The sequence below is a fragment of the Leptosomus discolor genome, chromosome 22, assembly GCF_034619465.1.
Source record: "Leptosomus discolor isolate bLepDis1 chromosome 22, bLepDis1.hap2, whole genome shotgun sequence".
In the NCBI taxonomy this organism is placed as follows: domain Eukaryota; kingdom Metazoa; phylum Chordata; class Aves; order Leptosomiformes; family Leptosomidae; genus Leptosomus; species Leptosomus discolor.
This window is the reverse complement of record NC_141412.1, coordinates 5,363,105-5,375,530: the sequence shown is the minus strand read 5'-3', so window position 1 is coordinate 5,375,530 and position 12,426 is coordinate 5,363,105. Positions and strand designations below refer to the sequence as shown.

At 62.3% G+C, this 12,426-nt stretch overlaps 2 protein-coding genes across 4 annotated transcripts in view; one reads left to right on the top strand and one right to left on the bottom strand.

Annotated features, from left to right (window-relative positions):
- LOC104353049 (protein CEPU-1) overlaps nt 1-2,965 on the top strand; it is a 343,691-nt gene extending 340,726 nt beyond the window's left edge. For 2 of the 3 annotated variants that reach the window (XM_086477000.1, XM_086476999.1), the window contains 2 exons: nt 1,552-1,584; nt 2,865-2,965. In XM_086477000.1, the coding sequence (XP_086333126.1) occupies nt 1,552-1,584; nt 2,865-2,965 (134 nt within the window). The remainder of the gene's footprint in view (nt 1-1,551; nt 1,585-2,864) is intronic. The other variant, XM_086477001.1, reaches the window with a different exon arrangement.
- Nucleotides 2,966-8,011: 5,046 nt separating this feature from the next.
- Nucleotides 8,012-12,426, bottom strand: part of LOC104350293 (opioid-binding protein/cell adhesion molecule homolog) — a 285,972-nt gene continuing 281,557 nt past the window's right edge. Inside the window, exons 8-9 of the mRNA XM_086476882.1 lie at nt 8,387-8,858; nt 8,012-8,105 (exon numbers count right to left, since the gene is read on the bottom strand). Of these exons, the coding sequence (XP_086333008.1) occupies nt 8,012-8,105; nt 8,387-8,858 (566 nt within the window). The remainder of the gene's footprint in view (nt 8,106-8,386; nt 8,859-12,426) is intronic.

Below are 12,426 nucleotides of genomic sequence, written 5' to 3'. Positions count from 1 at the left end.
CTGGGACGTTACTGAGCCTGAGGCTCAGGCCAAAAAAAAAAGTCCGTGCCGTACCTGACGAACATTAGCATCTCTACCGGCCCGTTCAGCCCTCATTAGCGTTGCCTAGGAACTCTCTCGGTTCTTTTCACCCGCAGCTTTCCCCGTCATCGCTGTCCCCAGTAACCCCGTATTTTAGGCAGTTGGACCCCTCCGGCACCACAGGGCCGCCCGGGCCCGGCTCCGTCCGCACCTGCAGCCTCGGGGCAGCGCCTGCCGTAGCCCGAGGCCGGCATGCATCCTGAGCTTCGCTGTCGTAGGCTCCCTATGGGTTTATGACCTTAAAATCCTAATTAGCGAGGGACCCCGGTTCGGCATCCGCAGAGCCGTCGGCGCCATCGGGCGGGCCGCGGCACGGCGTCCTGCACGCGTCCACGCTTATTTTATGATCCCCCTTAGCTTTCTCGGTCTGACTGTGAATCCCACTGGGGACCAAAATCGGAGTCCTTTGACTGCCTGTCACATCCAGGAAGCCCCACTGGTCTAAGGATTGTTTTGGTCTTTATTAACGGAGCCCCCTCAGGGCACGATGGTTCCCCAGGCCACCCCACCGATGCGGACCCAAGGGGACCGTGACTCTCGGGGGTCCGTGTCTCGCGGCGCAGGGCTCCCCGGGGTCGCTGAGAACGACCGACCCCCCTTGTAATTAGAGGCACCGAGCGTTACGGGGAGCTGGCCGGTCCGAAAGCAACCGGCACCTTTGGTCTGGCGATTAATGCATTTTTATTTATTGTAAGTTGAACACAGTGGCCATGCTATCCAGGGCCAGAGAGAGGTCTCACCTGTCAGGTTTTGGGGGGCAGTTTTCGGAGCGTGCCCATTTTCTCGACGATGAGTGCGCATTTCGGAGTCTTTTCCCCCCACGAGCAGATGTTTAAGTCGCGCGGGCACCGTGACACGAGCTTTTCTGGGGCTGCCTGACAGAGGCAAATGCAATGCATATCTTTTAATCCTGTTTTTTAAGTTTTTGGGGAGGTCAACTAGTGCTTTGTTGAAGTAGCCCACCGGCTCATTCGGCGCCGTCCGTAATGTGACGGAGCGCTCGGAGAAACCGAGCGTCGTTTTGCGGCGCTATGGGACGCATATCGGGTCGGCGTCGCTTCCCAGCAGCCGGCGTCCGGCGATAAATCAGTTTGGGACGTCGTGGGGTTATAGAGAGGGACGGGCTCAGAACCGGCGCCGGATGGGAAGCGGGGGAGCGCGAGGGAGAGCCCGAAGGGCAGCCCCAGCGCTTTGCTTTTCGCTGGGGGCGCGAGCGCAGGCTTTGCCAGGCCACCCCGCAGGTGCGCGTTCTGCAGGCGGCTCGTCCGCGCTCCCGCGGCGCTCTTCCCGGAAGGGGGGGACCGTGGGCACGGAGGCGCGGGGCGCGATTCGGGCGGCGCCATCGCGCTCGCTACCCCGTACGCTTGTTTTTCCTGGCCCCGAGTCGAGGGCGGGCTGAGCAAAGCGTCTCGAGCCTGCAGTTTCCATTGCCCTTTTGTCTTAACTTTCGCTTGTTCTTTAATTTTTTAGAAGAGACAACTACCGCTCTGACACCCTGGAAAGGTCAGTAATTCGGGGACCCCCGCCATGCCAGTGCTTCCCCCTCTCTGTTTCCCCATGGGCCCCTCCGGCTTCCGCCCCGACTCATCCCGGCGGGTCCCTCGACCTCCCGCCCCTCCCCAAATAGCGATAGATTAGGGCTTCCTCGCTCTCGTCCAGCTGCCCTGCCATCCCGCTTCTTCCCCGCCGGCCTCCCGTGCCCCTCCGGGGAGGTCTCCGCGGGGCGCTTTCCCCGTGTGGCCGTGTCAATGGGTGCCTTGACGGGTCCTTCCCCCTCCCAGGACGCTTCTAGCGCCTTTCTTCTGGGATTCGGGCAGGGGCGGAGAGGCGTCCGGTCCTCTTTACGGTGTCGTTCGTGGCGAGGGCGGCCGGCGCTTGGCCGTGCTATTTTATGGGTCCAACAGCAGGACTGGGGTCGTTTTGATTTTGGGGTTCCGTAGCCAGGCAGCTTTGTTCGCGAAGGACGAGCGGTCCGCCGTCGGGATGACTCGTAGGCGTCGGGAGGGCCACGGAGGTAGCGCGGAGAGGGTCACGCGTCCGGATCCATCCTTGCGCGGGGCTTCCCGACCGTGCCGGGGTTCGGGGGAGGCTGGAGCGCGTCGGAGGACGTCCGCCCGCAGGAGACCTTGGGGTTGACGGCGCTTGGCGCCCCGGTTGGGCTTCAAAACGAGGGGAGGTGTCCAGGACGCCATCCTGAGGCGTCTTCTCCATGTAGCGTTCCCCTGAGCCAGGGCTTGCGGGTGTTTTGGTGAAAGCTGCTGGGTCAGGCCCCTTTCCCAATTCTTTCCTCGTGGTGAGCTATGAGCTTGTCACCTCCGTTGTCCCCAAAGGCGCGGCTGGGCTGGGCTCTTCTTGTCCCATCTCATTCATTTCGAGACAGTCCGGGCCTGCAGGCAGAGCGTGGTATCGGCGGCGAGCCTCTCCGGAGAGGGGGCAAAAAGCGCGGGCGATGTCGGGCAAAATCAATGGCGTCCCTTAGACGCGTGGCTGGACACCCAGACCGATCTTGCGGGGGGCAGTGGGTGTTGGAGGAGGCAGGTCGGCGGCGACGAGCAGGGGGCGGCGCTCAGGGAGGGCGTCCCGGGGCCGAAGCGGGGCCGCGGGGCGCCGCTGGCGCCTCGCTCTGGAGGGCAGACAGGGGTGCGCGGGGCGATGCCGCCGCCCGCGACAGAACCGGGGGGATCAAACGGCGTGCGCGTGGTGTATTTTAAACGTATTTTGCGTGGGACGGTGGTTGTTGGCCTCGCGGCTAACCGGGCGGGCGTTCCTCTCCTTTCCCGCAGGCCCCGGCGCGGTGCACGACGGGAACAACGGCGCGTGGCGGCGAGGCGGCCGCGCGTGGCTGCTGGCCCTCCCGCTGGCCCAGCTCGCCCGCCAGTTTTGACCCGAGAGCCGGCCCGCGGAGTAGCGACCGTAAGCAGAAAGGAGAGGAAGAAGAAGGAGAAGAGAAGATGTTCACCGTTTCCGAAAATAATCATAAGAATTGAGAGAGTATCCGGCCAGGCCACCTGGGGGAGGGGGAGAGAGGAAAAACACGCGAAAAAACGCAACGGGAATTTGGAAAGGAGAGAAAAGGATATAAAAAGAAAAAAAAAAAAAAATCCGAGGCTTCCTGCTGAAGATGCAACGCGACCGAGTCTTTTTCCGTTCGCCCCGTATTTCGTTTCGTCTCCCGCCCCTTTTTCCCCCCCGTTTTCGCCGTTCGCCGCTGCGGGCCGGCGCGGAGGACCGTCGGGGCGCGGCGCCACCCCCCCGCTCCGGTCCCCTTCGCCGCCCTCGCCCGGACGTGCCCGTTTTCTCTTCCGCCGAGACTTCCCCGTCTTCTCACGGACCGTGCTGCCATTTGTGTTTCAGAAAATATATATATATATATATATATCTCCACATATACGTGTATATATATATATATGTCCATCTAGACGTATAGTTCTTCAACGGTAACCATGCCACCACGAACGGAAAGGAAAGAGAGCGGCGTCGAGCCACGCGGACGTCATGAACGATAACGGATTCTGGGTCACGGTTAATTTTATTAATTGTATTTTCCGAGACGAGCCTAGAACTCTTAGTCGCTAAAAAACAGAAATGCAAAAAAGAGGGGGGCGGGGGGGGGGGGGGAGAAACATGTAAAAAAAAAAAAACAAAAAAAAAAAAAAAACAAAGAGGTTAAAAAAAACCCAATCGAGAAAGCAGAGGGGGAGCCAGCGGGGAGAAAAAGCCGGCGCGGCCGAGGAGGCGACCGGCCCGGGAAGCGCGCGAGCCCGGCACGCGGGAGGAGGGAGCCGAGCGCCGCGCGCCCCTGAAAGCGGCCCGAAAAGCGGTCGTCCGAACGGTTCGCTGTGCATCGAGGTGGAGGGAGACGCTGGATCTTTCTGTGGGATATATATATACAGTATATATAAATATACATATATATATATATATATATATATAATTTTTTTTTGTTTGTTAGCATTTTAGCCACGGTTCCCAGCGGGGTCCTTCCGCTGCCATTACCGCATGCTGTGTACGGAGTTCGGCGCGAATCGGTCCCCGACCAGACGAACGTCTCGGTCCCCGCGCCCCCTCGCCTTCCCGCTCTCGGCGCGCTGGGGATGCGGGGCCGAGGGGGACCGGGGCCTCTCTGAGTCGCCTTCGGCCGGGCAGCCCCGGAGCCTTCATGGCGGAAGGAAGAAAACGGAGGGATGGAGGGATATCTATATAGCTCAGTTTTATATTTTTATATATATATATATATGTATGTGTATGTATGTGTGCCTGCGTGTGTGTGTGTATATATATATATATATATAAAAAAAAAAAAGACAGAGCCGGGAAAAGAGGGGGAAGCGATCGGCACGCGGCTGCCCCCGTGGCCCAGCCGTCGGCTGAAACGCGGTCGACGGGCCGTGTGTCGGGGCTGGGGTCTCTCGTCAGTCGTCCCCCTTAGGTTTCCTTTCCTTTTCTGCTGCCGACGGCGGGGGGCGCGGGCGGGCGGCGAGGGGTCTCTCTCTGCCAATCCATTAAAACGATTGTTCCATGTGGCCGCTCCGTCTGGTTGTGGTGCTCATTGGCGCGGGGGACGGGGCCGTCCCGCACCCTCTCCCCGCGCCGCCGGGGACGGGGAGGGACTCTGGGAGGGACCCTGGGGGAGGGAGGCCGGGCGGGAGCGCCGAGCCGTCGCCGCGGGCGGGGAGCGCCTCGGAGAGACTTTGCCGGGACGTCGCCGACGAGCCGGGCGGGGACCGCGCATCGCAGGTAAGACTTTGGTGAGTAGGCGGGGAGAGCACGGCGCGTTTGGTCCTCGGCCTCGACCGTACCCTCTGGGGTGCCCCTTCGGCGCGAAGTCGTAGGATCGGAAGCCGATCGTTACCGTCGTCGGGACTGTTTTGCGTTGCTTTTTTTTTTTTTTAAACTTTTTTCTTGAACCTACGATGAGTTTGTTTAAGCCGAGAGGCGGGAGAGAGCAAAACGGAAGGCGTGGAGGCCGCGAGGACTCAGGCAGGGGACCGCCGGGCGCAGGCAGCTTTCTAGATCCTCGGCTCAGGACAGCACGGGAGGAGGCGCCCGGCTCTTCACCGGAGTTGACGGTTACGGCGGCTGCGGTTTCTAGGAGAAAGCGTCTCGGACAGGACAGACCTCTGCCTCTGCCAGGGGAAAAGATGGCAGAGTTTTTTCCACGGGGCTCGGGACTTCCGAGCCGGTGGGACCGGCCGCCCGGAGAGAAGGCGCTCGGGGGGGCGCGTCACGTCAGCCGAGGAAGGGTACGGAGGTAAGGCGGCCGGGTTCCTTGTCTCTCGTCTGTAAATGGAAATGGTTAGGTCAGAGAGAGGAGCGTGCAGTGCCAGAGTTAGCAGGGCAAAGGGCCTGGTCCAGACGGGCTGCTCGAGGCATCCTTTTTTCTCTAAAGTTACCGCTAAGTGTAAGGCTGTGTCTCGGGAGCAGGGAGGGTCCTCGTCCTGGGACACGGGTCGGATGCGAAAGCGAGCACGGAGGGAGGACGTAGCTTGTTCCGTGCCCAACGCCGGGAGGCTTTGCCCCTGGGATGAAAGGCTCGGAGAGCGGCAGGAGGAGGCAGGGCAGCTCTCCGTAACGGGCCGTCCCTGCCGAGGAGGCAGGCGGGCGTAGGGAAGCACTTAGGTTTCCGCAGGGGTCGCCCCAAGGGGATGACAGCAGAGGTGTCGGCGATGTCGGGAGCTGCCGGAGTTCATTGCGGTGCCGGGAGGGAGCCGTTCGCTCGCCCGCCGTCACGGGCAGGGCCGTTTGAGGCGGGTTTCTGGTATAAAGCGTCGGACTCGGCTTTTCCTCTCGCGTTGAGGGCAGGGTACCCCAGAAGCGACGCCCAGAGGTGTCCAGCTTCTTCCCGTCACGCCGGTGACTCCCGTGGATGTATGGCTGAGGGCCGTCGGCTTTGGTATTTCCCTAGGGAAGTAAGGACTCTTATCTGCTCGCGTGCAAGCTGGCCGGCGAGGTGCGGGTCCCAAAGCCTCGTGGCGGCAGGCCCCACGTTAGGGGAGCTCGTTGAACGTGTGTTGCCGGTTCACGGGAAGGAAAGGTGCGATGTCCTCCAGGGAGCGGGAGGCACGTCCCGCCGCCCCAGCCCTGCACTTTTAGGACGAGGTGGTAGCCATGCCGGGGAGACGCCGAGGCTCCCGGCTCCTTCCGCTGCCGGCCTTTGCCGTCTTAGTCCTTGACGAAGGCGCTTCGTCCGTGCCATGTCGCGTGGCATCGGACAGCCATCGGAGCGAACCACCGTTAGGAGCGCGTCGTCCACGGGGGCGTCCTTTGCGCGGGAGCGGGTTTAGTTTTCGGAGGGGGCGTCCTTACGAGATGACAGAGAAGATGCCGGGAAGGAGGCCCGCGCTGCCGTCCGTAGGCAAGGGACGAGTGCCGAGCCCGTCCTCGGCCTGCGGGGCCTCTGCGAACAGGTACGTGCTCATCGGCGGTCGGGGGACCGAGGCTGGTTCGCAGGGGAGACGGGCGAGACGGGGCGAGGGACGGCCGCGTGCCCCCAGTCGGGGGGGGGGGGGGGTGGTCCAAGCGTCGCCGTCGGGGGCCAGGGAAGGAGATTCCGACGGAGCGTCGGGCGAGGCCACGGGGGGACGGGCCGCTTCCCGGCTCGACGGGGTGGGCACCGCGGCCCGCGGGGTCCATGAAACAAAGCCCCGAAGGTACAAAGTTCATCAAACTTTATTGATACACTGCACAATCACAACCATCTCTTATTCTTGCCGAATTAGAAAAGGTTACAACTACAATGTAACATGCACAAATCTCAGGTAGTATAGCCACCCTTGGAATACGATGATCGACGGAAACTGAACACCGGCCGTCGGCCGGAGAGACACCCCCCCCCCTCCCCATCCCGCCCGGCCGCTCCCGGAGCGTCCCAACGGGCCTCATGACGGCACGTTACAGGGCACGAGGAAGTTGAACGCCGTCCTGCCGGCGGCGGAGAGGGGGACTGAGCCGACCCGGAGAGGCCGGGGTGGGGGGAGTGTCCCGGGGGGGGCGGGGGGGCCGGGTCCACCGGCCTCGGAGTGCGTCGGGGCGTCACGTCCGCCGCCCCGCACCGTTGGGGCTAACTGTGTTTCTGCTGAGGGGAAGGAGAAATGGGGGGAGCTGGGGGGGGGGGAGGGGTGGGGGGGGGAGGGAGGGGAAGGGGGTGCGTCACCCAGAGGGTACTTTGCCCGAGCGGGCTGGCAGCGAAGGAGGGCCGTGTTGATGCGCCAGGCAAAGACGGAGGAGTCATCGCTCGGCGAAGGCGCCCGGGGCGTCGAGGCAGGCTGCGACCACCGACCCTGCGACACGTGCTCTCTCGGTCGACATCGTGCCGGATCCCCGCCTGTCAGGTAAGCTGGCAGAGAGGGCAGGCGCCGGAGCGGCCCCTTCCTCGGCGGACGTGGTTTTTGCCACCCAGGGTGCAAGGGCAGGAGCCTCCATTTTGGGTTGGTTGGGGTTTTTTTTTTGGCACGTTGGACCCACGATCCTGGATGCCGTGGGAGGGGACGGAAGGTCTCTGGGTGGCTGGAAAAAGCACAGGGTAGAGTCCAGGGGCATCCAATTTGGTGTGAAAGGCGTGTCGCGGCCCGGAGGATAGGCAAGCGGCCACTCTGGCGTGTCGGAGCCAAGAAGCGAAGGACCCCGAGCCTCCTCCGCAGGGTGAAACGCGTAGGGCTTTCCTCGGGCAGGGGCAGGTGGCGGTTTGGGATCAGCCACCGCGTTTCTTCCGTCCCTCGGGGAAGCGGAGGCGCTCGGCAGAGCGGTAGGGGGAGGCACCGCGAGCGGACGGATCGGGGAGGCGCAGAGCGGCCGAGGAGCGGACCTCGAGGCCGGGAGCGAGAGGCCCCCGTCCCTCCTCAGCACGGAGAGAGGGACGCGAGCGTCGCAGGCGTCGGGAAAGGGCCTCGTCTCCCGGCGTTTGGCCACAGTTTAGCAGCTCCACATGGCGTCAGCAGTGCCGTGCTTCGGCCGTGCGGGTCGCATGGTGCTCGGCACAGAAGCCAGGAGGAATGTCCCCGATGAGCACCGGCAGCGCCAGGGGGCTGTGGAGGTGGGGATGGTGCAGGAGAAGGTGTGGGCCCGGAGCCGACCGCCGAGGGCTCTGGGGCTCACGTTGCCGGGCACGCGGCCTTGTGTGGTCGGGAAGGCAGGCTTGTTTTGGGGAGGTGGGGTCAGACCTTAGGTGGGAGCAAGAGCAGCAGGAGGCGTGTGTCCCTTGATTCACAATTAGTTGTGTTGGGTGACCCCCCTTGGGCGAGAGTCTGGGCGAGGCGACCGGGAGGGGGGCGCTGCTTCGGGAGGAGCTTCGGCGGCAAGTACGGACGTTCGGGAGCGAGAGGGTCGAAGGTAGAGTCGGGGGCTGTGACCGTGGGCTCTTTTTCGGTTCGGGCGGCTTAGCGAGATGAAGAGATGGACATTTCCGACGATGGTTCCGGGCAGCGCCCGCCCCGAGGGCTCCGCGTCGGAGTCGTCGGGCGGCGCGCGGCGGGCTCCGTAGGGCATAACCGGCGGCGAGAACGATCCGGGCACGTGAGAGACGGGGCCGTGCTCGGACGCTCGGCGGCGCCGCCGCCCGCCCGGCGGCGCGTCGCTCGTCCGACGGAGAGGAGTCCCCGGGGCGGCGGGGCGGAGCCGAGCCCGCGGGCGGGGGAGAGGCGCGGCAGGGCCTCCCGGGACCCTCCGCTCCCTTATCAAAAAGTCGAGGAGGAGGACGGCGAGAGGAGGGCGGTCCCAGAGGCAGAGGCCGGCGGCCGCTCGCGAGGCTGCGTTGCCGCCATCGTGCACCGCTCCGGGCCCTGTGCAGGGGAGAGAAGAGGGAGAGAGAAGACAGCGTTAAGGGCAGCAGCATCTCACCGCTGCCATCATGCCAAGGCCCACCCCCTCCACGCGTCCCCACACCCCGCGGTTCCCCGGCCCCTTTCTCATTGCGTCCCCCAAGGGACGTAGGAATTAGTCCTTTGTTCCGGCGAGTTGGGGGCATCGAGGAGGCGGAGGAGGCGCCGGAGGGCGGACGCTGAGGGGAGGCACGTTCTTCTTCGAGCCGGTCGGCAACCAAGGCAGGCGACCGTCCGGCCCCCGCTGTGTCGGGAGATGGCCGTTCGGGGTGAGTCCCGTGCCATGTCGGGTTCGGAAGCGGGCCGTAAGGTGGCTCGTGCCCCCATAAGCACGGTGGGCACAACCGCCTGGGGAGGGCAGGAGACCGGCTCCCCGGGGCCGCAGGAGTTCAGGGTGCCATGAGGGGCACGCGGTGAGGGTGATCGCAGGGGGCTAACGCACGGTTCGTTCTCGTCAGGCAGGGTTTTAGGTTGGGCAGGGGCACGGCAGCGAGGCGCAGCCGCCAGAGGTGCTTTAACAGGACAGTGGGGACGGGCCCATTGGTGAGGGAGACCGCCGGGAAGAGGAAGGCCGTGTTTAGGCCAGCGTGTTTAGGTTCCAGCGGATGAAGGAGCGAGTCGGACGCACCACAGAGCAATTGAGATACGCCGTAGACTGACGAGAGGTGCCAGAGTGTTAAAGAGACACATCAGTGGGAGAGGATGGGTGTGCGTGCAGGTGGCGGGTCACGGTGTAGGGGTGTGGGGCGTAAATACAGCTCAACGATGGGCCACGAGAGTGGTGACGGGGGAGGACTGGAGGGGAGCGGAGACCTCGGCCCTTGGGGGTTGGCAGGAAAGGGTCGCGTACATGGGAGATGCTGTCGTAGGAATGTGCGGAGTCTCGGGCACGAGGGGACATTTGGGGGTGGGCGGGGTGGCTGTCAGTGCGTAGGAGGGGCAAGGAGGCGGTGGGGGGGCTTGGAGGATGCTCTGGCAGATGTGAGCCTACGAGGGTAGGCGCTCGTCTTTGCGGAGAGAGGAGAAATGTTTCTCATGACACCGTAGCCATGGAAGGAGGGCCTGGGAGGATGTTTGTGTTGTATCTGAGGCAGGGTGGAACCTTGAGGGCGAGGAAGAGGCCGGGTCGGGATTTGGGGAAAGGAGGCGAGGTGCCTGGCCGCTGTCTGTGTGGGTTTGGTTTGCGTTCCCGCTTATCTGTCGGAAAGTGAGGAAAAGTATCGTTGGTGTGAGCATTACAGAGTGCAGGAATACGTCATCTGGGTGAGTTACAGCGTGCTGTACTGCAGTGAGCATCCGAATCCCACGCAGCAGTGGTCCCGTGCGGACCGTGCGTAGGCGAAGGTGCCGTGGCGGGGGGGTTGGGGCAGACAGTCTCGAGAGGCTCCTTCCAGCGCTCGCATTCTGCCAAACCGTGAATGCGGTCAGTTGTCTCACGGTTTGACCCGTGTGTTGTTGAGTCCTCGCTCGGCCCTTTACTTGTTGCCCCCCTGGCAGTCGTGCCTGTCATGTCCCTGTGCCCCGAGCTGTGAGCGCACATCTCTGGTCGTGGCTTGTTTCGTTGGTCTGTGCCCTTTTTTGTGAAGGAACATTTTGGTGCATTTGTTGGCCCGTGTTCGTTAGGCACCTCACCCCGCTGGCTGCCGTCTTTCTCTCCCATCGTGCTGGTTTTGGGCACCTTGGTGTCCGTCCCCTTTTTGGCCCACCTCTTTCCTTGTCGCGATCCGTGCAGTGCCAGTTGTTTACGTCGGCCGTTCTGTGTCTGGCTCTCGGTCTCTGAGCGCCTCATAGCGTTTCTGAGATGCTCGTAATGGAGCAGAGGCGGTTTTAGGGCTCTGAGTGTCGTTCTGCCGTGTCTCGGTGTCAGAGTTGCATCTGTTTATGAGTGCTTCGGGTTCTGTGTGCAGGCCCTTGGTGAAGCTGCTTCTGCCCGGGCCTCGGACCGGTTCTCTTTGCTGGCGTTCCACCTCCGTGTCCGTGTCGTTACGTCTTTCTTGGGGTACGAGTGGTTGTCGGAGGGGTTTTTAGAGCGTGCGTGCTTTTGGGTTTGCCCTGCGGGTCCCTCCCTGTGATAGCCCCTGTATTTGAGGTTCTTTCCCTTTGCATCTTTACACGTGGAGCTACGTGTTCCCGTCTGCCTCCCTGCCCAGGAGCCCAGCGTGGTGATTTCGCCTCAGGGTTTCTCTGCCTGTGTCCTCCGTCGTGTCTGTGTGTGTCGGAGCAGAGGTGCCCCAACGTCACTCGCGGTGTTTTGGTTGGCCCGGGGGAGGTGTCTGCTTGTTTTGCTGCCCTGTGTGCTCCATGTCCTGACCCTCCGTTTGGGTTTCTCACAGAGCGTGGGAACGTGTTCTGCTCCGTGGCGTGGGTTTCCCTCCGTGTCGCCCCCTGCTGGTACATGTAGGCGGCTCGTTGTGTTCTCTGTGGCTGTTGGTCTTTAGTGGCCGCCTGACCTCCCCCCCGAAGGCTGCTGTTCCGCTCTTTTTTGTATAAAAATCTTCCCGTTTGGCCGCTGTGCTGTTTATCATGTTTGGGTCCGTGGGACTGGATCTGTCCCTTAGTGTCCTCGTGTTGGCGTGTGTTTGTTGTGGTGTGTGCGTGTGGCCATACGTCTGGTGCGCTGCCGTGTTGTGAGGGTGGAGGGGGTTGTGGGGCATGCGTAGCCCCCATGAAGCAGCGGGTCCTGTGTCCACTGTGTGCCACGTGTCCTTGGTTTTCTGGATGAAACGGCCTCTGTGCCCCTCCTGGCATTGCTGGTCTGTCCCTGGCTGCTCTGCTTTTGTTGTGGGCTCTTTCAGGTGTTTGTGCCGCTCAGGTTTTGAATTGGTCACAGCGTGTTCTGGTTTGTCCTGTGGTGTGGTTTATTGCTGACGTGCCCTTTCTGTGTGTCTGCTTCGGTTTGTCAGTCCACCCTGGGTTTTTGTTGGCCCTGTGTTGGCCCACGGCCTTTGGTCTGCGTTCCTGTTTGCGGAATCTCTGCGTGTTGCCCCCCGGCCCCTGAGTGTCTTCATGGCCGGGGGTGTTTTGGTTCTGGTTTGGCACTTTACACGCCTCGTGGTGCCCGTGTGTCTGTTCCTGAGGGTGCCTCATGGAGCGGTTGTGCTGTCCTTGTGTCTCGGTGCGTGTGGGGTCCCACTTGTGGCCAATGTCGGTGCAGGGCGGCTCGTTACATGACCGTGTAGCTGCCTTTGTGGGCACAGTGCCTGTCTGTGAGGGGGTGAGGTAGGTGAGAAAAGGTGTTTGAGGTGGTGAAGAAGTGAAGTGGTGATCCTGATATGGAAGTGGGTACTGAAGTGGCACATCTGACTGTTAGAAATGGTTTCAGTGCCGCTGAGCTGAGCGTTTGTGCAGGCAGCTGCTTGCCATGCCGTAGCGGTCTCGTGATCCAGGAATTTTTGGCCATGTCTGATGCGAATGTGTTATCGTGGAACCTGAGGGTATTACGTGGGTTGTTGTACTTGGTTGGGTGAAGAGAGCGACAATGGCGTTGCTGTTGGTTTGTTTGAATTTGGTGGGTGAGGAGAGAGATGTA